Consider the following 25,629-nt stretch of genomic DNA (forward strand, 5'->3'; position numbering starts at 1 on the left):
CTCTCTGTTATGGCGGGTTGCTTCGGCAACAGCAGGCTGTGTCAGCAGTGGCAGAGTACCTCTGTAGGGGTGGAGTGCCTCGGTAATGGCAGACGCCCCTCCCCCACTGAGCTGCACTGTCCTGGGTTCAGCTGTGCTTGCCATGAAACTCTCAACCCCGAGCGTTTCCAATTGCTGTTTTGTTTGTTTTTGTGGGGGTGGGACCCGCCGAGCCTGATCACCTGGCTCCCTGCCTCAGAGCCCTCTTTTTTTTAATGTTGAACGGTTGACTCTCTCCCCGGTGTTCCAGTCACCTGCTGAAAGGGCGCCGGGATCTGTGTGATTTCCCATGTGGCGACCCACTGCGCCGGCTGAAACAACGTCGCTTCCCGGGACTATCCTGGCCTGGCTTACTGTTTAAGTCCCGTTTAATCAGATGAATGTGCTAATCTGCCTTCCCAAATCTCAAATTGCCAGTTTAACAGGGCAACCAGACCAGTGTATTTTGTATGGAGTGCCGCTGCACTGTGGCGCCAGCCGAAACAGCTGTGCTGGTTAAAACAGCCGTGCCGGCCCAAACAGCCGTGCTGGCAGCCCGTGCGGCTCCTACACCTGGGAATCTCCTGGTCTGTAGGCAATAAAGATTCATCTGGAAATGCGGTGTCCATTCACCCTCTGCACTTTCACTGGGAGCTGCAATCCTGAGTTGCTCCTATGGCACCATCTTCTCCAAGACTCAGCCTTTTAGTCTTACAGTATCTATGTCATTATAGTTGAAGTGGGTTTCATGTACAAAGAATATTTTTAGGCCATTCTATTTGTAATCCATTCTGACAATTTCTGTCTTCTAATTGATGTCATTAGAACATTTGCATTTAAGGTAATTATTCTTGTGACTAGATTTAGATCTATTGATTTATTTCTCATTTTGTCTGTTCTCTCTATGGTATTTTTTTTCACCTTATATGATCTCTTTTAAATTATTTAAACATTTTTCAGTCTTCCATCTCAATGCATTTATTGTGATTTTTACTATGTCTCTTTGAATAGCGTTTCTTTTAGGATTACAAAATATGTACTTATTTCATAGTCTACTTAGTATCAGTATTTTATCACTGTAAATAGAATGTTGGAATCTTCTCCTTATAGTTCCATTTACCCTCCCTCTTTCATGCTATGTAAATATATGTCTCATAGATTACGCCTAAATACATTGAAAACCCTCCCTGAGATCTCCCTGGTACTTTTAGTTCCCAAATGTTCCCTTTTTTGGTTCTCTGGCTAGAAACTTGAGGTTCTAGTTCCCCTCTGTGCCACACATTTCTGTCTTTGGACCTTGTTGAGCTCAAGTGACAGGACAAGAGAGAAAGGGAAAGAGGAAAGCAAGTTGACCACACCCTCGTGGAACTGCAGCTTGAATGAATGGAGAGGAAGTTTCTTTTCCCTTTGAGTTTTGGCTCTTGCTGGTCATCATTGCCATGGGATTGTGAAGGTATTGAAATGTAAGAGTATAGAGAAAAACAGAAAAAGGTAAGGGCATACCTACATTCTGATAATTATAACCTCCCTTTTCAGTAACTCATGCCAAAGATAGGTAGATTTTCTTGGAGCTCTCTCTGTTCACAATACCCATTTCTGATTTTCTAGCTGTGTTGACTTCAGGCTGGGGTATCAGAGGAGAAACCATAGTAAATCCTATGGTAGTAGTACTTAAAATTCTGGTGTTCTTTCTTGATGCACCTACTTCTGTTACAGAGTCTTCAAATACCTTTTTCATGCATTCTCTCCATGTTTTACAGTTATATTCAGTGGGAGAGCAAGTGAAGTGTGCTTATTCCGTTTTACCTGGAACCAAAATCTCTATTAATTGATTTTGCTTTAAAGTATATTTTGCCTAATGTTAATAAACAGCTATACAATCTTTCTTTTGGTTAGAATTTATCTAAAATGTGTTTTCCAATCAAGTCATATTTTAAGCAGAATATGATTGGTTTTCTTTCCAACAGATTGATAGTCTTTGTCTTTTAACTGAAGCATTTAGTGCATTTCCATTTAATATAATTGTTGATACATTTCATCTAATATCTAGCTTATTTCATATTATCAGTTGTCTTGTTTATTCTATCTGCTCTTTCTTATTTGTTGCATTCTTTTGCACTAATTTTTAATTCTATTTTTCCCATTTATTAGTTTAAAATTTGTATACTCTGTATTCTCTTAGTGGTAAGCCTAGAAATTTAGCATACATAGTTAATGTCTCATCAAATGTTGCAAATTTAATCCCTTCCTTGGTCTTCCTCCTGGATAATAAGGGGATCTAAGGACACTTTCACTCTACTCACCCCGTCCCAACTTGTTATTATTATTTTGAATTTCATTTGTTTTAAGACTATTTTGTCACTGTTTTAAAACTATTAATTATTGTTTAAGTCAATATTGTTTGTAACTGATATTAAAATAGTCTTAAGTATTTAAGTGTGAAGTGTTTCCATTTATCCATGTGTTTACTACAGTCTTTGCTCTTCATTTCATCTTGCATTTCAGACCTTCAATCTGGGATCACATTTTTTGCTTAAAAATATACTTTAAAATTCCTTTATGGTGGTCTGCTGGTGGTAAATGCTTTCAGTTTTACCTCATCTGAAAATGTCTATTTAATCTATGTTCTTGAAAGACAGTCTCAGTAGTTATAGAATTCTAGTTTAGCATTTATTTTCTCCTAGCACATTAAACGTTTAATTTGATTGTCTTTTGGATTCCATTATTCTGTTGACAAGTCAGCTGTCAAGCTGTTGCTTCTTAAAAGTAATCAGTCTGTTTACTTGAACTGCTTTTAAGATATTCTCTTTTCATTGGTGTTTTTCAGTTTCATGATCACTACAAATCTATGTATATATTTCTCATTTGTTGTGCTTGGCATTCACTGTTTTTATTTGTTTGTGTGCATTAGTGCCTTTCACTGGTTTTAGAAAATCCTCACCCATTTTTCTTCAAATATTGCCTTTGTCTTCTTCTCTTTTTCCTCTTCTTATGGAACTTTGTTAAACATTATTTATCCTCTCACTCTATTCCCCAATCTTAACTTTTCTTCTATTTAAAAAAAAACCTGTGTGACATACTCCGGGCAAATTATTCAGAACTTTCTTCTATTCACCAATTTTCTCTTTACCTTTGTGTAAACTGTTCTCAAATATACCCATTGGGTTTTAATATTTAATACCCATTGGGTTATATATTTTTACATTCCTTGCAGATATAAAGTTACTTCTTACCCAAACATTTTTGATCATTCTTTATCATTTTCTATTTCCTGATAATACTGTAAATCTTATCTTTTATTTCTTTAAACAGAATAAGCACACTATTTGTCTGATACTTCCAGTATGTGAGGTCTCCACTGTTTTTTGTTATTGCTGTTTATTTTTTTCACTGACCATTATTTCCATCGGTTCTTGCTCAAGGTGTCTTGTTTCATTAACTGTGGAATGTTTATTGAGGGATTTTTGAGGCCTAGGATAAAGATGCATTCCTTGAGAGGATGTGAATTTGCTTTTTCCAGGTACCTGAGCACACTACCAGTCTGAAACATCTTAAACTAAATTCATGATTCAAGCTTTTTCTTTTCTTTTTTTCCCACTTGGGTATGTGAATTGGGGTTAAAATTCCACTCAAGAGCTTATTTATGATTATTACTTCTCAGGGATATATGAGCCTTTAATCAGTAGCTTTCTTAGGGCCAAGATATTTCTTTGAAGTCCTCTGAGATGAGAGATGTAAGGCAGGTTTACTTCTAGTATATGGTTATACAGCGACTATAGCTCTTTGAAGTGCCAGCTTTATGTGTGCATAGTAACTCTGATTACATTTCCCACCCTGAGTAATTTTGGTAAGCCACAAGCCTGAGAAACTAGAGCTTACAATTTACCAGGCTTGATAAATATTTGGGTGTCCTGCACACTTACTTATTGAGACAGCTTAGACACCACATTATACACCCATTGTGTGTACAATTTAGTGATTTTTAGTATAGTTACTAAGCTATGCAGCCATCAGCACCAGTTAAGGTAAGTAAACTTAGTTGACAGTACTGTTCAAATCTTCTAAAACCTTGCGATACTCTGTCTCATTCTATCAATTCGTGATGGTGGTATAAATCTCCACTGATGATTGCTTGACTATTTCTTTTTTTTTTTTTTCTTTTCTGGACTCCTGGGCAGAGTCTCACTCTGTCACCCAGGCTGGAGTGCAGTGGCACCATCTCAGCGCAATGCAACTTTTGCCTCCTGGGTTCAAGTGACTCTCCTGCCTCAGCCTTCTGAGTGGCTAGGACTATAGGCATATGGCACCATGCCTGGCTTATTTTTGTTTAGTAGAGATTGGCCATGTTGGCCAGACTGGTCTTGAACTTCTAACCTCAAGTGATCTGCCTGCTTCAATCTCTCAAAGTGCTTAGATTACAGGCATGAGCCACTGTGCCCAGCTTCATCTCAGGTTTTGCTTCATGTATTTTAGGTCTTTCTTGTTGGGTATGACACATTCTTAATTGCTGTAGTTTCCTGATATTATTGACAATTTTATTATCATAAAATTTTTCTGTTTCTCTGTAGTAAAAGTTCTACTCTATTTTGTTGGATGATATAGTCACTGCACCTCTCTTAATATTGCTGTTTGCATTTTATGGCTTTCTCTATCATAAAATGATAGTAAAACTTTCAACCTATTTGGGTATTCGAATACAAAATGAGTCTCTTATAGAGCCATGTATTTTATCTTAATTTCTTATTCAGTATGAAAATCTCTGATTTTTGATTGGGGCATTTGGTCCATTCCTATTTGATAAAATTTTTGATAATGACTGGCTAAACATCTGCCATTTCGCTTTGTTTTCTACATCTTGTAACTCTTTTTCTCTGTTCCTCCTTTGCTGCCTTCTCTTGTATTTAACACATTTTTTTTTTTTTTGAGATGAAGTCTTGCTCTGCCGCCAGGTTGGAGTGCAGTGGTGCAATCTCACTGCAACCTCCACCTCCCGGGTTCAAACTATTCCCCTGCCTCTGCCTCCCAAGTAGCTGGAACTACAGGTGTATGCCACCATGCCTGAATTTTTTTAAAAAAATTATTTTAATAGAGATGGGGTTTCACCATGTTGGCCAGGATGGTCTCAATCTCATGACTGGGATCTGCCTGCCTCAGCCTCCCAAAGCGCTGGGATTACAGGCATGGACCACTGTGCCTGGCCTATTTAATACATTTTTAAGTGTACCATTTTCTTTTGTAACTTTTTTTTTTGAGCAGGGGTCTCACTATATTGCCCAGGCTGGTATTGAACTCTTGGGCTCAAGTGATCCTCCCACCTCAACCTTCCAAGTAGCTGGAATTACAGGTGCATGCCACTGTGCCTGGCTTTTTTAGTTGACTTTTAAACTATTTTTAAAAATCTTGGTGGTTGCTCTAGAAATTCTAACATATATTTTATTTTGTCATTCTCTATTTTAGGTTAATATTGAGTTGACTTTCTTACAAACAGCAACTTTGTTCCAAAATATTTCCATTTTCTCCTCTTCTACTCTGATATTGTCATATATTATTACATCTACATATGTGAAAAACCCAACTATATAGTATCACAATTACTGCTTTACAGATGATCCCCAACTAATGATGGTTTAACTTAGTATTTTCAACTTCATGATGGGTTTATTAGGGTATAAAATTCATTTTTTACTTTCTATATTTTCAACCCATGATGGGTATATTGGATCAGAATGCCATTGTAAGTCAAGGAGCATCTGTATTCTTTTATATCTTTTAAAGAAATTAAGAGAAGAAAAAAGAAAAACATGTATTTATGCAGCCTTTTTTATTTACCTATATATTTACCATTTCTTGTGCTATTAATTTCTTTCTGTGGACTCAGGTTACTGTCTAGCATCACCTCCTTGTAAGTTAGCTAGCCCCATATTGTCTCCATCTTTATTCATCTGGGGATGTCTGTTTCACCTTAATTTTTTTTTTTTTGAGACGAAGTCTTGTTCTGTTCCCAGGCTGGAGTGCAGTCGTGCGATCTTGGCTCACTGCAACCTCCACCTCCCAGGTTCAAGCAATTCTCCTGCCTCAGCCTCCCAAGTGTCTGGGACTACAGACACACGCCATCACACCTAGCTAATTTTTGTATTTTTAGTGGATATGGGGTTTTACCATGTTGACCACACTGGTCTCGAACTCCTGACCTCAAGTGATCTGCCCACTTTGGCCTCCCAAAGTGCTGGAATTATAGGTACGAGCCACAGTGCCCAGCCTCACCTTAAGTTCTGAAGCACAGTTTTTCTGGATGCAGAATTCTTGATTGGTCAGTTTTTTTCCTTGTAACACTGAATAAGATATCCCATTGCCTATTTGCCTCTTTTGTTTCTGGTAAGTCTCATCTGTTAGGTATACTGTTGTTCCCTTCTATATGATGTGTCATTTTATCTTGCTGCTTTTAAGAATTTTCTGTCTTTAGCAGTTCTTCTATTATGTATTTAGGTGAGGATCTCTGGGAATTTATCCTACATGAGGTCTGACAATTTTTTTGGATCTGTAGATTAATGTTTTTCCATCAAATTTCAGAAATTTTTGACTATTACTTCTCTCTCCCATTTCCTTTTAGAATTCTCATTAAACATCTGTTTGTAGGTTTGATTTTATTCCACCTGACTCTGAGTCCTGCTAATTTTTCTCCAACTTTTTTCTCTCTTCTTCAGATTATATAATCTCTATGGATTTCAAGTTCATTGATTCTTTCTTCTAATATTGCATCTCAAATGTGGTCCTGAGCCCCTTCAGTGCATTTTTATTTGGTTTATTGTCCTTCACAAGTTTAGAATTTCTATTTTTTTAGATAATTTCTATTCTTAATGGGCTGATTGACATATTTTCCTTTAATTCTTTAATATTGGTTTTCATTAATTATTTGAACATGTATTTGATAGTCACTTTGAAGACTGCCTCCCAAATTCAACATCCAGGCTCACTCCCTGGGTGAGACAGCGTTTATTGAATACTTCTGCACCACTCCCACCCTCAAATGGGTTAGACATTTCTCTTTCTTTTCTTTTTCATGTGTTGTAATTTTTTTTTGGTACTGGATATTATGGATAATATATAGCAGCAACCTTTTATCCTGATTTTCTTTTTTTTCCCTGAGGGTTTCTTTCTTCTCTGTTTTTTGACTGCTTTTTTGTTGCTGTTTGTTTTTAAGTAACTTGCCTAAATTGAATATGTCTCTTCTACCATTTGCTGCTATCTCTCCTCTGTTTTCAGAAATGATCATTTTTTTTATATTTTAGCCTATGAGTCACCTTTATTTCTGCATAGCTTAGGCACTGTCAATGACTGGTGGTTGTGGTCAAACACCAGTAAGGCTACTACCCTCTCCTGGAGGATCTGCATGGGAGGACATTAGAAGTTCAGAGAGTTTTCAAGTCTGTTGTGACTTTTACCTTCTGCCTGTCCCTCCTGGGTCTGCTCTGTACATGTGCTCAACCTCCCAGTCATCTAGGAATGTGTGGAGAGCTTGGGCCCTCTTAAGTCTCCCCTGGATTGCATGAAGTCAGGGCTGTGTGGAGAACTCGAGCCCTCTTTGGTGCTGCATGTTTATGCAGCTTTCTTGGCCTCCAAGAGATGATTTTATCACATTTCTCTATGACTTTCTCATTTCCAGGATCTTCCTGTTAAATTTCTGGCCAGTTCTTTTGTCTGCTGTTGTACCAACCAGGACTGAAATCTCAGGCTAGAACTGTAGGCTTTTCCCATTTTCCATTGTGAGTGTGGGGTTTCCACCATCTACTCACAAACATGTCAGCCCCCTTTAGCAAGAAAAGCTTCTAATTTTTGTAGCCAGCCCCACTCTAGCATGTTAAATGAGCTGTGGTGAGGGACAGGGCCAGCCTCACAAGAGAATGCTACAGACTGCCTGAAGTCTTACTTCAAGCTCAGTACTGTTTTTAAACAAAAAAACTCTTCTCAATTGTTATTTATGATTGATTTATAGAGCTCCAAAATGGTTGTTTTTGACAAATTTGCCTGATTTTATGGTTATTCTGAGTATAGAATGTTGACTTTTTCAGTTCTTCATAGTTGGAAGTCTCCTGCTTTCATTTGGCTTTTGACCTGCTAAATTCTTACTGGCATGTCAGATCTTAAAAGGTTTTTAAAGATATGCTTTACAACATTTTTAGGGTTTTTTTAGTTGGAGGATGAGTCTAGATATCTAGCCAGCTATTCAGAACACAGTTAATAATTTATCTACTTTTATGACTATTAAGTGAAACTGTTGAGCAAAGACTTTAGCAAAGTGTCTGTAACAAAGGGGCTCAATAGTTATAATGTCTGAACACTTATATTGTAGGGATTATACATATATTATTTTACCTTAATATTTCAAAGAGGTAGGCATTCTCATTTTAATATTAGCAACAACAACAACAAAAGATTTACTAGACCAAGAACATACAAGTATTAAGTCAGGATTTCAATTCGAATATGCTCAACTCCAAAGCTGGTGCCTTCCCTACTTTACCATGCTGCCTTCCTGGTGAAGAAGGTTTCAGTGGCTGCTTTTTGGGAGATACCCTGTAGACCATCTAGGACATAATAAGAAATTAAATCCATTTTAGGGATTAGAAAGAGGGCTTATTGTTATACTAATTGACAGTGATCCAAAACATAGTAGGAGTATATACAGATTCCTAAAAACAGATAGGGCTTTTGCTAAGATAATGTGAGTCACTGAAACTAATAAGGTTTTAGGGTTCTATATGATAGTTGCCCAAATTCCAATTATATATACAGTGAACAATTAAATATGAACTAAGACTGCTACAAAAATACCTAAACAACTGAACTACATTTCATTTCAAAGCTTGTAAATATATTTGGGAATTAAGTCGCAAAGGTTGAAGAAGTTGACTCTTTTGGGCTGAATCTTACGAGGTGGTAAAGCTTACTGGGGTGATCATGAATCTGTTCTCCAGTTCTGAATATCCAGAAACTAGAGTGTAAGCTACTGTGAAAACCTTCCTAATTTGTCTCTCCACTTCCAGTGTGTTCCTTATATGCTTACCTCACCAGTTTTCCTAAAACATTCTTTAATCATGTTGCTTCTCTATGGTTTCTTACTGTTCACTAGTATTTTCTTAATTCTTCATCCAAGGCCTCTATAATCTGGTTCTCAGTTTACTACTCAGCTCTTTGTCTCTCAAAATTCTCTGTCCCTGGTGGGCTCATTGACGCTCCCCTTTTATCCTCTACTCTCACCACTTTCATTCTCATCTCCAAACCACTGCTTATTCCATTCTCCTTATTATTATTTTTTTTGCCCCCTACCATTGCACCCTTTCCTGGAGCACACCCTTTTCTAGATTTCATCCACTCAAATCTTACAAGTTCTTTTAAATCTACCTTCTTGTTCATTTATTCAATAGACACTGTTCATGAAATAAAGTGTAAGCTCCCACAAGTACCTTTCCCATGTAGTTTATCAAACAATATATCATCATTCAAATTACACCTCTAGCCTAGCTGTGGCTCCACATTGGGGGAAATCTCATTCTGGTCCAAATGATGTATTACTTTTATCCACTTTTGGCTGCCCCCAACTTTAATGTTTAGTAGATAGGGCCTTCATCCCCTTGAGTGATACACCTATCCAAGGTGATCTATCATAGGTTAGGGATTGTCTTTTCTGGGGCTGTGACATAGTATATGGTTATAACAAAGTAAGAAATATATATCCAGAGAAAAAACTTAATTATTAAGTGAATCTCATAACTGAGGTAGTCATAAATTATGGTGCATAATGTTCTTGTTCTTAAATTCATAAAATTATTAATGCTTGAGTGCATTAATTACTTTACTTCATGCTGTGCAAACAGCTAAGAGATAATGGCCTCCCTTTGGTAAAAAAAAATCATAATACTTTCTATTTAAATGCTTAGTTTGCTTCCACCCCTATTTCATATTTCTTCCTTGCTGTTTCTTTGCTATCCATCATCATCCCCATGGTTTTCCAGTTAGCCATCAATGCAGATTGGATGAAATAAGGAATTGGCATAGGTATCATTTCATCAATCCAATCAACCTCCCTGCCTCAGTCTTTCTTTCCCATACTTATGGGAGGTGAGGAAGGTGACAGAGGATAATGTTAGGCAGATGAAATGTACTTAAAAGAGCTAAAGACTTAACAAAACAGGAAGAATCAAGGAGTGGAGAAGGATAGGGGATACACAGCAGATGTTGTGGAATTGTTTTTACCCACCTTAGTGGAACTAAGTCTTTTCCAGTTCTTGCTAATTATAGTTAGTACAAGACCACACATAAAAGAAGTACAGGGAGACTCAAGATGGCGCTGTGAGAACAACCCAGGATTGGAGCTCTCGTTGTGTCTGCGGAGAGGTGAGTCTGAGCTGCATTTCCAGACTGATTTTTATTGCCCACGGAATGGGGAAATTCCCAAGTGAAGAGGAGATGCGGGACGCCAGGCAGAACCTCCGCCTGGTGAAGCCGGCAGCCGGGGTGGCGGCGGCTGGCCCTGCCCAGCACTCCCCACAGGGTGTGCCTGTCTGGGTGCCCTGTTGAACCGGCAACCGGAGACATGAGAGGGCTGGACTTGAGACTGAGCTAGACTTGGACAGTAGGCCAGCCCAGGGGATTGCAGGGACAGAGCGTTAGGGGTGGCCTAGTGGGATGAACAAAACCGCGATTTCAAACAAGCCCCGTGCAGATGGCCCAAGACGCTCTGTGGGGGAGGGAAGTCCAACATTACCGAGGCAACCCACCGCAACTGAGATACACGCCCATTGCTGACGCAGCCTGCCATTGCCGAGGCAACCCGCTACAACAGAGAGAATCCGCTGCAGGCGTGGCGGAGAACGGAGCCAGGGCGAGCCTCAGGACAGCAGGGCGGATCCTCGGCAGGCAAACAGTGGCTAGTCTGCGTCCTAGCTGGGCAGGACCTCAACGGACATCCAAAAATAAAGCCCAAACCCCTCAACACAGAGCATTTGAGAAAAAAAAAAGGTTTTTTTAATGAGCTCTGTTGCAGCAGAATCAAACATAGCAGCCTAACAGCCCTGAAGGAACAACAGAGCTCACAGCTCAGCAATTAAGCCCCTATAAAGTACAAACTGTCTCCTCAAGCAGCTCCCTGACCCCTCTATATCCAAAAGACTGACATTAGGCAGGCATCATCCTGGGACAAAGATAGCAGAAAAAGAAACTGGTAGCATCCCTTGCTGTGCCACAGCAGCTAGAGGTGCACCCCAGACAAGCAGGGTCTGGAGCGAACCTCAGCAGTCGTACAGCGAAGGGGCTAGACTGGTAGAAGGAAAATCAAGCAACAGAAATACTTCATCATCAACATTCTGGGTGTCCACTCAGAGACCCAATCGAAAAGTCAGCAACTACGCAGACGACCAGCGGACAAATCCACAAAGATGGGAAGAAACCAGCGCAAAAAGGAGGAAAACACCCGAAACCAGAACACCTCGCCTCCTAGAAAGGACCAAAACTCCTCCCCAACAAGGAAACAAAGCTGGACGGAGAATGACTGTGACAAAATGACGGAATTAGACTTCAGAAGATGGATAATGAGAAACTTTTATGAGCTAAAAGATCATGTATTAAATCAATGCAAAGAAATTAAGGAACTTGAAAACAGATATGAGGAAATGATAACAAGAATGGATAACTTAGAGAGGAATATGAATGAATTAAAGGAGCTGAAAAACACAATACGAGAACTTCACGAAGCATGCACAAGTTTCAATAGCAGAATTGACCAAGCAGAAGAAAGAATATCTGTAGTCGAAGACCAACTCAATGAAATAAAACGAGAAACCAAGATTAGAGAAAAAAGTGCAAAAAGGAATGAACAAAGTCTCCAAGAAATGTGGGACTATGTGAAAAGACCTAACCTACGTTTGATAGGTGTACCAGAAGGGGACGAAGAGAATGAATCCAAGCTGGAAAATACTCTTCAGGACATCATCCAGGAAAACTTCCCCCACCTAGCAAGACAGGCCAACACTCAATTGCAGGAAATACAGAGAACACCACAAAGATATTCTGCAAGAAGAGCAACCCCAAGGCACATAATCATTAGATTCAACAGGGTTGAAATAAAGGAGAGAATACTAAGGGCAGCCAGAGAGAAAGGTCAGGTCACTCACAAAGGGAAGCCCATCAGACTCACAGCAGATCTCTCGGCAGAAACACTACAAGCCAGAAGAGAGTGGGGGCCAATATTCAACACCCTTAAAGAAAAGAACTTTCAACCCAGAATTTCATATCCAGCCAAACTGAGCTTCAGAAGTGAAGGAAAAATAAAATCCTTTGCGAACAAGCAAGTACTCAGAGATTTTGTCACCACCAGGCCTGCTTTACAAGAGCTCCTAAAAGAGGCACTACACATAGAAAGGAACAACCAGTACCAGCCATTCCAAAATCACACTAAATGCTAAAGAGCATCAACATAATGAAGAATCTACGACAACTAACAGGCAAAACAGCCACTTAGCATCAAAATGGCAGTATCAAATTCACACATAACAATATTAACCCTAAATGTAAATGGACTAAATGCACCAATCAAAAGACACAGACTGGCAAATTGGATAAAAATCCAAAACCCATCAGTGTGCTGTATCCAGGAAACCCATCTCACATGCAAGGATACACAAAGGCTCAAAATAAAGGGATGGAGGAAGATTTACCAAGCAAACGGAAAGCAAAAAAAAAAAAAAAAAAAAAAAGGAGTTGCAATTCTCATCTCTGATAAAATAGACTTTAAAGCAAAAAGATCAAAAGAGACAAAGAAGGCCATTACATAATGGTAAAAGGATCGATACAACAAGAAGAGCTAACGATCCTAAACATATATGGACCCAATGCAGGAGCACCCAGATACATAAGGCAAGTTCTTAACGACTTACAAAAGGACTTAGACTCCCACACAATAATAGTGGGAGACATTAACACTCCACTGTCAATACTAGACAGATCAACCAGACAGAAAATCAACAAGGATATCCAGGGCTTGAACTCAGACCTGGAGCAAGCAAACCTGATAAACATTTACAGAACTCTCCACCCCAAATCCACAGAATACACATTCTTCTCAGCACCACATCACACCTACTCTAAAATTGACCACATAATTGGAAGTAAAGCACTGCTCAACAAATGCAAAACAACTGAAATCATAACAAACAGCCTCTCAGACCATAGTGCAATCAAGTTAGAACTCAGAATTCAGAAACCAACCCAGAACCGCACAGCTTCATGGAAACTGAACAACTGGCTCTTGAATGTTGACTGGGTAAACAATGAAATGAAGGCAGAAATAAAGAAGTTCTTCGAAACCAATGAGAATGAAGACACAACGTGCCAGAACCTCTGGGACACATTTAAAGCAGTCTCTAGAGGAAAGTATATAGCAATAAGTGCCCATATGAGGAGAATGGAGAGATCCAAAATTGACACCCTATCGTCAAAATTGAAAGAGCTAGAGGAGCAAGATCAAAAAAACTCAAAACCCAGCAGAAGACAAGAAATAACTAAGATCAGAGCTGAGCTGAAGGAGATTGAGACACGAAAAACCCTTCAAAAAATCAATAAATCCAAGAGCTGGTTTTTTGAAAAGATCAACAAAATAGACAGACCACTAGCCAGATTGATTAAAAATAAAAGAGAGAACAACCAAATAGATGCAATAAAAAATGATAAAGGGGAAATCACCACAGATTCCACAGAAATTCAGACCATCATCAGAGAATATTACAAACAACTCTATGCGCATAAACTAGTAAACCTGGAAGAAATGGATAAATTCCTGGACTCCTGTGTCCTCCCAAGCCTAAACCAGGAGGGAGCTGAAACTATGAATAGACCAATAACAAGGTCTGAAGTTGAGGCAGCAATTAAGAGCCTACCACACAAAAAAAGCCCAGGTCCAGATGGGTTCACAGCCGAATTCTACCAGACACACAAAGAGGAGCTGGTACCATTCCTTCTAAAACTATTTCAAACAATCCAAAAAGAGGGAATCCTTCCCAAATCATTTTATGAGACCAACATCATTCTGATACCAAAACCCGGCAGAGACCCAACGAGAAAAGAAAACTTCAGGCCAATATCCATGATGAACATAGATGCAAAAATCTTCCATAAAATATTGGCAAGCCGATTGCAACAGCAAATCAAAAAACTTATTCATCATGATCAAGTAGGATTCATCCCGGGGATGCAAGGCTGGTTCAACATACGCAAGTCTATCAACATAATTCACCACATAAACAGAACCAAAAACAAAAACCACATGATTATCTCAATTGACGCAGAGAAGGCATTTGACAAAATTCAACAGCCTTTTATGCTAAAAACCCTCAATAAACTTGGTATCGATGGAACGTATCTCAAAGTAATAAAAGCTATTTATGACAAACCAACAGCCAATATCATACTGAATGGGCAAAAACTGGAAGCATTCCCTTTGAAATCTGGCACTAGACAAGGATGCCCTCTTTCACCACTCCTATTCAATACAGTACTGGAAGATCTAGCCACAGCAGTCAGGCAAGAAAAAGAAATAAAGGGTATTCAAATAGGAAAGGTGGAAGCCAAATTGTCTCTATTTGCAGATGACATGATAGTATACCTAGAAGACCCCATCGCCTCAGCCGAAAAACTCCTGAAACTGATAAGCAACTTCAGCAAAGTCTCAGGATATAAAATCAATGTGCAAAAATCACAAGCATTTGTCTACACCAATAACAGACTTAAAGAAAGCCAAATCAAGAACGAACTGCCATTCGCAATTGCTACAAAAAGAATAAAATACCTTGGAATACAACTCACAAGGAACATAAGAGACCTCTTCCAGGAGAACTACAAACCACTGCTCAATGAAATCAGAGAGGACACAAACAGATGGAGAAACATTCCATGTTCATGGTTAGGAAGAATTAATATTGTGAAAATGGCTGTACTGTCCAAAGTAATTTACAGAATCAACGCTATCCCCATCAAGCTACCATTGACTTTCTTCACAGAACTGGAAAAAACCACCATGAACTTCATATGGAACCAAAAGAGAGCCCGCATAGCCAAGTCAATTCTAAGCAAAAAGAACACAGCGGGGGGCATCACACTACCGGATTTCAAACTATACTACAAGGCTACAGTAATCAAAACAGCATGGTACTGGTACCAAAACAGAGATATAGACCAATGGAACAAAACAGAGGCACCGGAGGCAACACAACATACATACAACTATACAATCTTTGATAAACCTGACAAAAACAAGCAATGGGGAAAGGATTCCATGTTTAACAAATGGTGTTGGGAAAACTGGCTAGCCATGTGCAGAAAGCAGAAACTGGACCCCTTCCTGACACCTTACACAAACATTAACTCCAGATGGATTAAAGACTTAAACGTAAGACCTGGCACCATAAAAACCCTAGAAGGAAATCTAGGCAAAACTATCCAGGACATAGGAGTAGGCAAGGACTTCATGAACAAAACACCAAAAGCATTGGCAACAAAAGCCAAAATAGACAAATGGGACCTAATCAAACTCCACGGCTTCTGCACGGTAAAAGAAACAGTCACTAGAGTGGATCGGCAACCAACAGAATGGGAAAAAATTTTCGCAGTCTATCCATCTGACAAAGGGCTGATATCCAGAATTTACAAAGAACTCAAACAGATTTACAGGAAAAAAACAAACAAGCCCATTCAAAAGTGGGCAAAGGATATGAACAGATACTTTACGAAAGAAGACATATACGAGGCCAACAATCATATGAAAAAATGCTCATCGTCACTGGTCATCAGAGAGATGCAAATCAAAACCACATTGAGATACCATCTCACGCCAGTTAGAATGGCGATCATTAAAATATCTGGAGACAACAGATGTTGGAGAGGATGTGGAGAAAAAGGAACACTTTTACACTGTTGGTGGGAGTGTAGATTAGTTCAACCATTGTGGAAGACAGTGTGGCGATTCCTCAAGGCCTTAGAAATAGAAATTCCATTTGACCCAGCAATCCCATTACTGGGTATATATCCAAAAGACTATAAATCGTTCTACTATAAGGACACATGTACACGAATGTTCATTGCAGCACTGTTTACAATAGCAAAGACCTGGAATCAACCCAAATGCCCATTGATAATAGACTGGATTGGAAAAATGTGGCACATATACACCATGGAATATTATGCAGCAATCAGAAATGATGAGTTTGTGTCGTTTGTAGGGACATGGATGAATCTGGAGAACATCATCCTCAGCAAACTGACACAAGAACAGAAGATGAAACACCGCATATTCTCACTCATAGGTGGGTGATGAAAAATGAGAACACATGGACACAGAAAGGGGAGTACTAAACACTGGGGTCTATTGGGGGGGAAAGGGGAGGGCCAGTGGGAGGGGAAGGTGCAGAGGGATAGCCTGGGGAGAAATGCCAAATGTGGGTAAAGGGGAGAAGAAAAGCAAAGCACACTGCCATGTGTGTACCTACACAACTGTCTTGCATGCTCTGCTCAAGTACCCCAAAACTTATAATCCAATGAAAGATTAAAAAAAAAAAAAAAAAAGAAGAAACTAGATACTGATAATAAATAAATAAATTAAGAAAAAAAAAAAAGAAGTACAAGACACACATAAGAAAAAAGTGCATTCAGATGAAAATTGTTTGATACCACCTCTCTAGAAACTTGGTGGGTTAGGCAAAATGAGGGTTGGCACAATCTGTGGCAATATCTTACCTAAGGTGGCTTTCTCTTCTAATGGCACAGATCCATCACAGTTGATACAAAAGCCCATATTTCATTGACTAAAAGTGGCCAAAGGCTTATTCCTATTTCAAAGTATATTACTTGATAGTATATATAAGGATGTAGCATTACTGTTTTTACATTCCAAGGCACTTGTAAAAGCCATAAAAATAATTTTGCTCTCAATATGTCACTGGACTTCCTTTAATCTTATTTGACTGTGCTCTAGAAAACAAGAAATAAGGCCGGGCGTGATGGCTCAGGCCTGTAATCCCAGCACTTTGGGAGGCCGAGGCAGGTGGATCACGAGGTCAAGGGATCGAGACCATCCTGGTCAACATGGTGAAACCCCATCTCTACTAAAAATACAAAAAATTAGCTGGGCATGGTGGCACGTGCCTGTAATCCCAGCTACTCAGGAGGCTGAGGCAGGAGAATTGCCTGAGCCCAGGAGGCGGAGATTGCGGTGAGCCGAGATCGAGCCATTGCACTCCAGCCTGGGTAACAAGAGCAAAACTCCGTCTCAAAAAAAGAAAACAAGAAATAAAAGACAAAGTTCAGCTACTTGTATATAAATTTGAACTGGGATACAAGAGCAAAGGAGAGCGTTGCATTTTTGCTGAGGAAAATAAGAGTAGTTATGCTGTTAGCAACCTGCTGCTTCTTACCCAGAACATAAATCTCACTGTTGACTACGGCTGTACTGAATCGGTACTTAGAGTACTTCATGGGTGCCCGCACACTCCATTGATCTTGGCTGGGGTCATACTGCAACAGTTTGTTGCTTAATCGATCAGGTTCTTCATCAGGAAGATCCATCTGTATGAAATATGACAGCCAATATAATAACATACAATTTAATGATATTTGTGAGTACGTGAATGCAATTAATCAAAGCAGACAGCCAAGGAGATAAATAGAGGTTAACTACAGTGACTCATACTCACAAACACACCAAACCCCATGACTTGGATTATAAGTATACTGTCAATATCAGAGATATTTATATTCTAAAATAATGAGCCTAAGGTGTTCAGTTATAGCAGACAATCTGTGATCTTAGCAGTGGAACATTCATTACAGCTTTTGTTTTTTTTTTAAAGAAGCAACAGCAAAGCCTTAAACATAAAACCAAGCTCTCTTGAATAGTATTTAAAGTGCAATTCTATTTTACCAAACTTTATAGTTGTTGATTTTAATATTTGTGAGATACTAATTTTAATAATTTATAAGGCATTTTCTTTATATTTTTCTAATCCATATGAAACAAAGTTGCCAAAACATTTTAGTGTCTTTGTAATTATTTTTACACCATAATTATGACCTATATAGAAATGTCATGAATTCATTTTTCAAGATTTATGGACTGATATAAATTATTTGCAGTTATTTTAACATACTTATTTTATAAATTTTTAATGACTACAGAAGGTACAAATTAAACAACTTTATATTTACATAGATGTGGCTTTCCCTATTCACAAATTTTAGGAGAAATAATGTTTTTTGTATACATGTATGTGGAACTTCATATGACTTCAAACTGAGGATTCATGAGTATCATTTTTTTGGGATGCAAGTGTTCAACAAAGAAATAACTGGCATATTTATGAAAGTTTATGCAATTAATTTTAGTTAACTACTTTAAATACACCAAGAGTTATGCTCACCATGGCACACGCACAACCCTATGTGATCTTGCAATTTAGCGTTTTATACAAGGTACTTAATCAGGTAGCAAAGCCTTTCCTCTATGCAGTAAACATCCACCTTACCTGTTCAGAGACTTTATAAATTAACAAACGTTTACTTTATAGTTTTAATTTTCCTTCTAATTTAAGTACTTAATCTCTTAGTGAAAGAAATGCAAAGAAAAGCTTCTAAGTCGTTTTTGGAGCTTATTCATGCAAAATTAACTATGTAAATGGATAGTTTTGAAAAAACTTAATTATAAATAATCTGTCAGGTTTCTCCTACTAGCTGTGATGAAATCTGTACTACTTTTTGACATATAGCAAAAAATTTTAAATGTGTTAAATGTGAGGTGTAAGTTGTTAAAACAGGTATGATATACTATAAATGAATGGTAAAATCCAAGTTTCTGGAATGAATGCAAATAGCATCAGTTTTATCATGAAGCAAAATTGGAGAAACAAAAAATAATATAGGCAAAAATAAATTTACTTTATACCATGAGGATGACCTATGAGCGAGTGAGATTAGTGTTTTTAGAAAGTCCAGCTGGCCAGGGCATAAGGCAGCTGCAGTGATGCTATGAAGAGTGCTCCCAGGCACCTAGAGAGGACATTCAGAAGGGAGGGAGAAGGCCACTGTGGCCACACACCCCTGATTTTTCATTCTGGTTTGCCATCACTTCACTGACTTCAAGAGAAACACCCTTATTCTGGGTTCTCTGCCTGCTGATGCCCAATAAAAACATCAAGTGTTACAATCACAGTATGCTTTCATAGAAATGATTGTACCATCACAGATCAGTATTCTAATGTCTCACTTAGGGTAAGAATTTTAAATATGAAAAAGGACGATGATTTACTTGCTTTAGGTCACAGAGCTGGATGAAGATCCAGCTTTTCTTCCTCCTAGTTAGATGCTCCCTACAGATAATCCCACAGCACAAACATCTTTCATAATTAGCAAGGATGGGAGGATTATGAAGAACACAGCATGAATAGTGAATCAAGTCATGTCTATGAAAACACACTTTAAAAACCCATTCTGCTAAATTGCTTTAACACTTTAAAACCTTAAGTTATATTCTATAAAACAGAAAGCATTTTACCAAAATATAAGTCATACTCCTTTAGTATTCAACAACTACAAGAATTTGTAACATAGCAGCCAGCCTCAGTATAGCCATGCCAATTGTGTATACAGAAAATTTCTTAACCTGAGGGGTCCAGCCTCCAATCACATAAAGTTTATTATTCACTGTCACTACAGCATGACATGCCAATTGCAGTGGAAGGGGAGACACCCTTTTCCAATTGTCCCGTTCTACAGAGTACTTATCAACATAGTTTGTAATAAGATACTGGTTTTTAATTTTCATCTGTCCTCCTATAACATAGAGGTCATTATGAATACTGCCCAGAGCATAGAGTTCTCGAAATTCAGCTGTGCATAACTTTTCCCAAAACTGGTTTCCTCTATCATGATACCTATAAATCAAGAGAGAGAGAGAGAGAGAGAGTATCCAGGATTAGAGGTAACATGAAAGCAGTTTACCCAAGAAATACACTTATTTATTTTCTGGCCAAAAATAATGAGATATGGTTCTTTCAATTGGAGGACAAAAAGCATTAATACAAGATAGTGATATAGGTTTGCTTTTTTTTTAAGCCATGATCAACAAAATATAATGTGCTTTAAAATAATTAACCACATATACCTGAAGAATTTTAGAAAAAAATATAGAGAAAAAGTATAGATTACCCATGACTAGCCTTCATTTTCTAAATCCAGGAAAGAAAATCAAGAATGAATAGAAAGCTTTTCAGCAAATAATTTGTAATTTTACCATAAAAGTAAGGGGGAAAAAAGTAAGCAAAAATACAAGTATGCCTTATTCTATGGACAAGAAATATCACTAATATGAACATTAAAGAAATCACAGTTTTAGGGCAGAGAATCTAAAAACATCTCAATTCATAAATTGCTCATATGTAGAATTTTAAGAACTGTTGTGGTTCCAGCTGGCTTACAGTTGGGTCAAGAGTACTGTGTAGATGTCTGTTGGGCACTTAACATCTATTTTAATCTACTAGATATGGCAATTTTGGTAATTTCTTCCAGAGTATCAGTCTAAGAAGAGTCTTAAGAGCTAGGGACATTAGTATATGTGGTCTTTCAATGCCTTTTAGAGTCCAACACATTAACTGGTTATGTGTGTGAGGGCTCATTATATGGTCACTGCGTAGATGAGTTTGTGGCTGTCTTTGTCTTGCATCATAATGGTAAGTCTTTATCTCCAATCACAATTGAAGATACAGAGTCTGAGAAGGACAAAAGTACTTAATGGGGGCAGAGGGATAAAATATGTGAAATTAAATGTGCCAGAAAATCCAGAAAGTACATCTGGAATTCAAAATTAAACAAAACACAAAAAAAACAGAAAAACATTGAAATTAAGAAAAAAATGGTTAATTTAGAAATAAATGAGGAAATTATGATATTTTTGTTTTATACAGAGTACAATTTTTAAGTATAGACTATTTATTTTTCACTTAACATCTGACAGTTAATTCTATGATAGGAATTTTTTCCCAGTTGTCTAAGCCAACTCTTCCCTTCTTTCCCAGAGAGATCTCTTTACTTGAGGCTTGACAGGGAAGTTGGAAGGCATGCTCCTTTCTAAGGGGGCATGCCTGGCTTGTCACAGCTGAAGGCAGAAATTTATCAAACCTTATAATGGCTGTCTTCTATGTAATTCTAGGCAGAGAACCAAAGCCTCTAGAATCACAGGTGATTATTTTCATCACTATTTTTGATTGCATACATTTTAGAAGAGAAAAGAGGAATAGGTATCTGTAATATATGTGGGGGCTACCAAAGTAAAGCCAACTGAATGAATATATAAATGAACTTTAAAAAATGGGTTTGGGTTTTCTGAGACATAGTCTAAGAAAATAGGCTAGGAGTGAAATACATCCCATAAAGGTTAGGAAGTAGATGTTTGCTGGGTGACTTGCTAATCTGATTTTTGTTTTCACATTTAGAACTGAAAACGGGGAGAGATAATGCCCAGATAAAACTCTAAAACTTACTATTAAGTGACATAAAAAAACAATAGTGACAAAAGCATTCATTGTTAATAGAGGTTGATAGTTTAAAGACAAATGGAGATAAGTGAAGGAGATGGAAAGGTACATCTTTTTTGGAAGAAATAATCTTCCAGAATACTAGCCTACTTCCTCTTTAAGTCACTAAGAAATATATCTGCATGGAAATCTATGAGTAGAGGCAAACTGAAGAGCATCTGGACAAAGATCAAAAGAATAAAGTACACAAATAATATAACAGGGATGTAGCACAGGATGATAAATTTCTCATCCGTATCACAAAACTGGCACTACAGTGACCTTCAGTAAGGCTAGGAGATTTTAATTACATAGATCATCAGCTGGAAGTGCCATTTAAGCCTAAAGCAATGCTTCTGACAGTTTCATTATTGGAGGAAATGATGGTGGTAACTAATAACTTTTACCCTAACCCTGCCTAATGTGGAGGAGATGGTTTGTGATGGGAACCTGGTTGAGTTCAAAATAAATAGGAAGGAAAGCATGGGGTATATAGTTAGGCATTTGCTGTTAGAAAGGGAAATGGGCTTTCAACACGTTAAAGGGAAAGATGTTTGAGGACCAAAACTGAAAGACACTTTGACAGGGTTGGAGGTTTATTAAAAATAAGATCTGAAAACAAACAAACAAACAAAAAGGCTGGGTATGGTGGCTCATGCCTGTAATCCAAGCACATTGGAGGCCAAGTCAGGTTGATCACCTGAGGTCGGAAGTTTAAGACCAGCCTGACCAACATGGTGAAATCCCGTCTTTTTATATATATATATGTATAAAAGATCTGATGGCAGAATTGTAGACTATCTTGAGGAGGAAGAAAAAAAGTATGTAACAAAGGTACTGGGTCAAGAGGTTCTAAGATGGAAAGAAGGACACCCAACCAACAGCAAGTGTAAAACAGGTGGCATGGACCCGTGAGAACCACGTCAGGAAGCCAAGGTTTCCTCTTCCTGTGGGGATCTGCTCTGCTGGCTCAGTGGTCTCTCCCTGATAATTCTGAAGAAGCTGTTCTTGTGGCTCAGGGATATGCTTGGCCACCATGGGCACAGGTCTAGGTCACTCAGCCAGGGCTCTGCATTCCCTCTCCTATCACTACTAGGGAAAATTAGATGGTCTTCAAAGTATGAATGTGGAAAAGGGACAGGCCTGTAGCTTGAGACAGATAATGTAATGTTAGGAGATGACAGAAAAATAGTAGACCTCTTCATCCTCTCTTTGGGCCCATCTTCACTGCTAAGAATTACTTTCTGACTGAAAAGTCTAAACAAACCCTGGTAAAAGAGACCTGAGAGGAGAAAAATATTGAAGGCAAGTTTTACTATCTAGTATTTATTTCATGTGCATATTTCTCATTTTCTGACTTAGATTTAAGTGCTAAATTCTTATTTAATACTGGCTGAATAAACAGTAAATAAATGTATGCGTTCTTACAAGCAAAACCTAAATGAGATGCTACTTCTTAGCAGGCATTCTTTTCTCTTACTGCAGTTCTAGGATTAAAGCATTCTTAGACTACAAACATTTTACAATACTGGAGATTTAAGCAAGATCCGCAAATTAAGGGCACAGAATAAAAACTGACAGATTATTAGTAATTTATGGTTAAGAAAAAATTATTACTCCAAATTATGAACTAAAAAATAAATTCAAAGGAGTCGGTGTTAGTAAACTTTCCTTCTTGTTATATTAAGATTTTAAAAAACAAAGCAGTATATTAGGCCCTATATATGGAAAATAAAGCTAAGAGTGAAAACTAAAATGGGATCACAACACACACATTTAACTTATGCAAATTCAACTATATGTTAATTAAAGGAAGAGAAAAAATAATTTAAAAATGTGAGTGATTTCATTATGTAAGTTCTATATGTTACATTTATATTTATATATTTATGTATTTTATCTATGCTATATTTATATTTAGAGTTATAGATTATATATATATATATACACAGACATACAAAAACATGTTCTGCATACTATTCCTATGGGAGACTTACAGGGTAATTTTGACTACACGTAATTTAAGATGTGATGACTTTTTGCAGTTCTTCTACTGTTGACAGTATCAAAACAACATAATTAAGCAAATTTGCTGTTAGATACAAACCTATAAATTTCGACATTCTTGTTCTTCTGTCTAGAGAGTTTAGAGGCACTTGCTTCTCCAGCCACAATTATAGTGTTATTTTCCATTACAACACCAGTACACACAGTTCCTAAACCCTCTCCATACTTGGGAGATGAGATGAAATAGGTTTTCCGTGATATAGGATCATAACAAAAACTGGCATCCCCATAGCTCCTATGTCTTGATCTGATTCCTGAAGAATTGTTGCCAATGCAAAGCAGAAGACTGGTAGTCTCCATGCCATAGCGCAGATTTAGAGAGTGCTGTTGGGGTGTCTTGATGGCTTTGAATGCATTTTGAATTATGTCAATGCAATCTGCATCACACAGAAGCATTGTGTTCCTTCTTAAGGCTTGTCTTAAAAAAGAAGGATTTACAAGTTCCAATCTGACTTGCTTCAAAAGCTCAACAAGATGCTCTGTACGCAATTCTTTGTTATGATTTACCCATCTCAGAACTAACTCCAGAATGCTCTCTTCTCTGGATATGTTAAGATCATCTGATTTAATAAGTGTCAAAAATTGGTGCACTTCAGTTTCTAGTATTTCTTCATGTAAGCTCACCTCGGCAAAGTGCTGATATAAATATTTCTTTGATTGATCAGATAAATCTTCAGCTCCAATCTGCTTTGCAAAATAATAGATACCTAAACAGTTCGAAGCATCCATGTGGTCCATCATATATTTTTGACACACACTGAAGACTTCTTCCATCTGCATAAAATAGGCAGCCATAGCTACCGTCTGTACATTGGCATTATTGATATCCAAAGCTGCATTGTACATGTAATTTAATAACACTGCCACACTTTCTGCTGTGATGTCATAAAGTATGACTTCCCTTTGATTACATTCAAGTAGTCCACAGGTGAACATAGCTTTGAAATAAGGACTAAATGCAGCCAGGACCAGTCTGTGGCAAGGAAATTTCTCTTCTTCTGCAATGAGTACCACATCAATCATTTCTGCTAATTCTTTCATGTTCTTAATTTGATTCAGTAAATTCAAGCTATGTTGGTATTTTTCTTTTCCCTCAATCTTGCACTCCATGATCTACTCTCCAAAGTTTCCAACTAAGTCTTCTTTAAGTTTAGCTTGATTTCTGAGGGGCTATTTGCATGTCTGATTACTCACGAAGCTACAGAGATGTCAGGAAACATTTCTAAGGAAAGAAAAAAGGCAGTTTTCTTCTAAGAAAAAGTTCTCTATAATTCAGATATGTAACATTAGTTTTAAAAAGTATTTATAAACAAATATTCACTCCAATCAGTGCAGTTTAAGACAACTACTTCTGTATCTAAAAATATTTTGTTGATTATGTAAACAGTAAATAAGTAACTGCTGTCACAAATTCTTCTAATCAGCAGCAGAGGTTTTTCTAGGACTAGAAAGACTTCCCTCCCAACATGTATGGAAAGAGAAGTGATAAGCTGGGCACATTTTGCAATTCCATTTCCAGTTACCAAATACAGCTAACCTGCAGGCACAGGGTATGGGGCATCAGTTAATATTCTCCCTGAGGAGATGCAAAATCACCCAAAAGGTTGTATGCATCCCCTCCAAAAAATATACCCAACTGTTATAATGGCCAGTTCACGAATGCATGACTGGGGCCTTGTACTATATACCTTGGAAGAAGAAAAACTAAAAAAAAGTCCACTAAAATTCTGCTCAAACTTTGATGTGGGACAAATAATTTAAAGCAATAGATAACACAAAGATCATATTTACTGGGTTTTGAAAGGCACTACCAGATGTCAGCAGATGTGAAAAGTCACAATATTTAAAACACACAACTAAATCACCCTAAACTTAGAAAATGCATAAACCCATATGATTTCTCTGTCCTCCCTCCTTGCTCAGCTTTTATTTTTTC

General features: G+C 37.8%; 2 protein-coding genes across 16 annotated transcripts in view; one reads left to right on the forward strand and one right to left on the reverse strand.

The window, feature by feature from the left end:
* LOC144579590 (uncharacterized) overlaps positions 1 to 25,629 on the forward strand; it is a 171,230-nt gene that overhangs the window by 106,603 nt on the left and 38,998 nt on the right. The gene's annotated exons all lie outside the window — the stretch shown is intronic.
* Positions 1 to 25,629, reverse strand: part of KBTBD12 (kelch repeat and BTB domain containing 12) — a 125,935-nt gene that overhangs the window by 81,846 nt on the left and 18,460 nt on the right. For 9 of the 11 annotated variants that reach the window (XR_013527553.1, XR_013527554.1, XR_013527552.1 and 6 more), the window contains exons 2-4: positions 23,734 to 24,915; positions 19,718 to 19,988; positions 17,478 to 17,628 (exon numbers count right to left, since the gene is read on the reverse strand). Coding sequence is in view for 5 of the 11 variants with exons in the window: in XM_054246252.2 (XP_054102227.1) it covers positions 17,478 to 17,628; positions 19,718 to 19,988; positions 23,734 to 24,803 (1,492 nt within the window). In the remaining 6 variants the exon portion in view is untranslated. Of the gene's footprint in view, positions 1 to 995; positions 8,604 to 17,477; positions 17,629 to 19,717; positions 19,989 to 23,733; positions 24,916 to 25,629 lie in introns of those variants that run through there. The other 2 variants (XM_035274751.3, XM_078351809.1) reach the window with 2 other exon arrangements.

The sequence above is a fragment of the Callithrix jacchus genome, chromosome 15 (genome assembly GCF_049354715.1).
Source record: "Callithrix jacchus isolate 240 chromosome 15, calJac240_pri, whole genome shotgun sequence".
Lineage (NCBI taxonomy): Eukaryota > Metazoa > Chordata > Mammalia > Primates > Cebidae > Callithrix > Callithrix jacchus.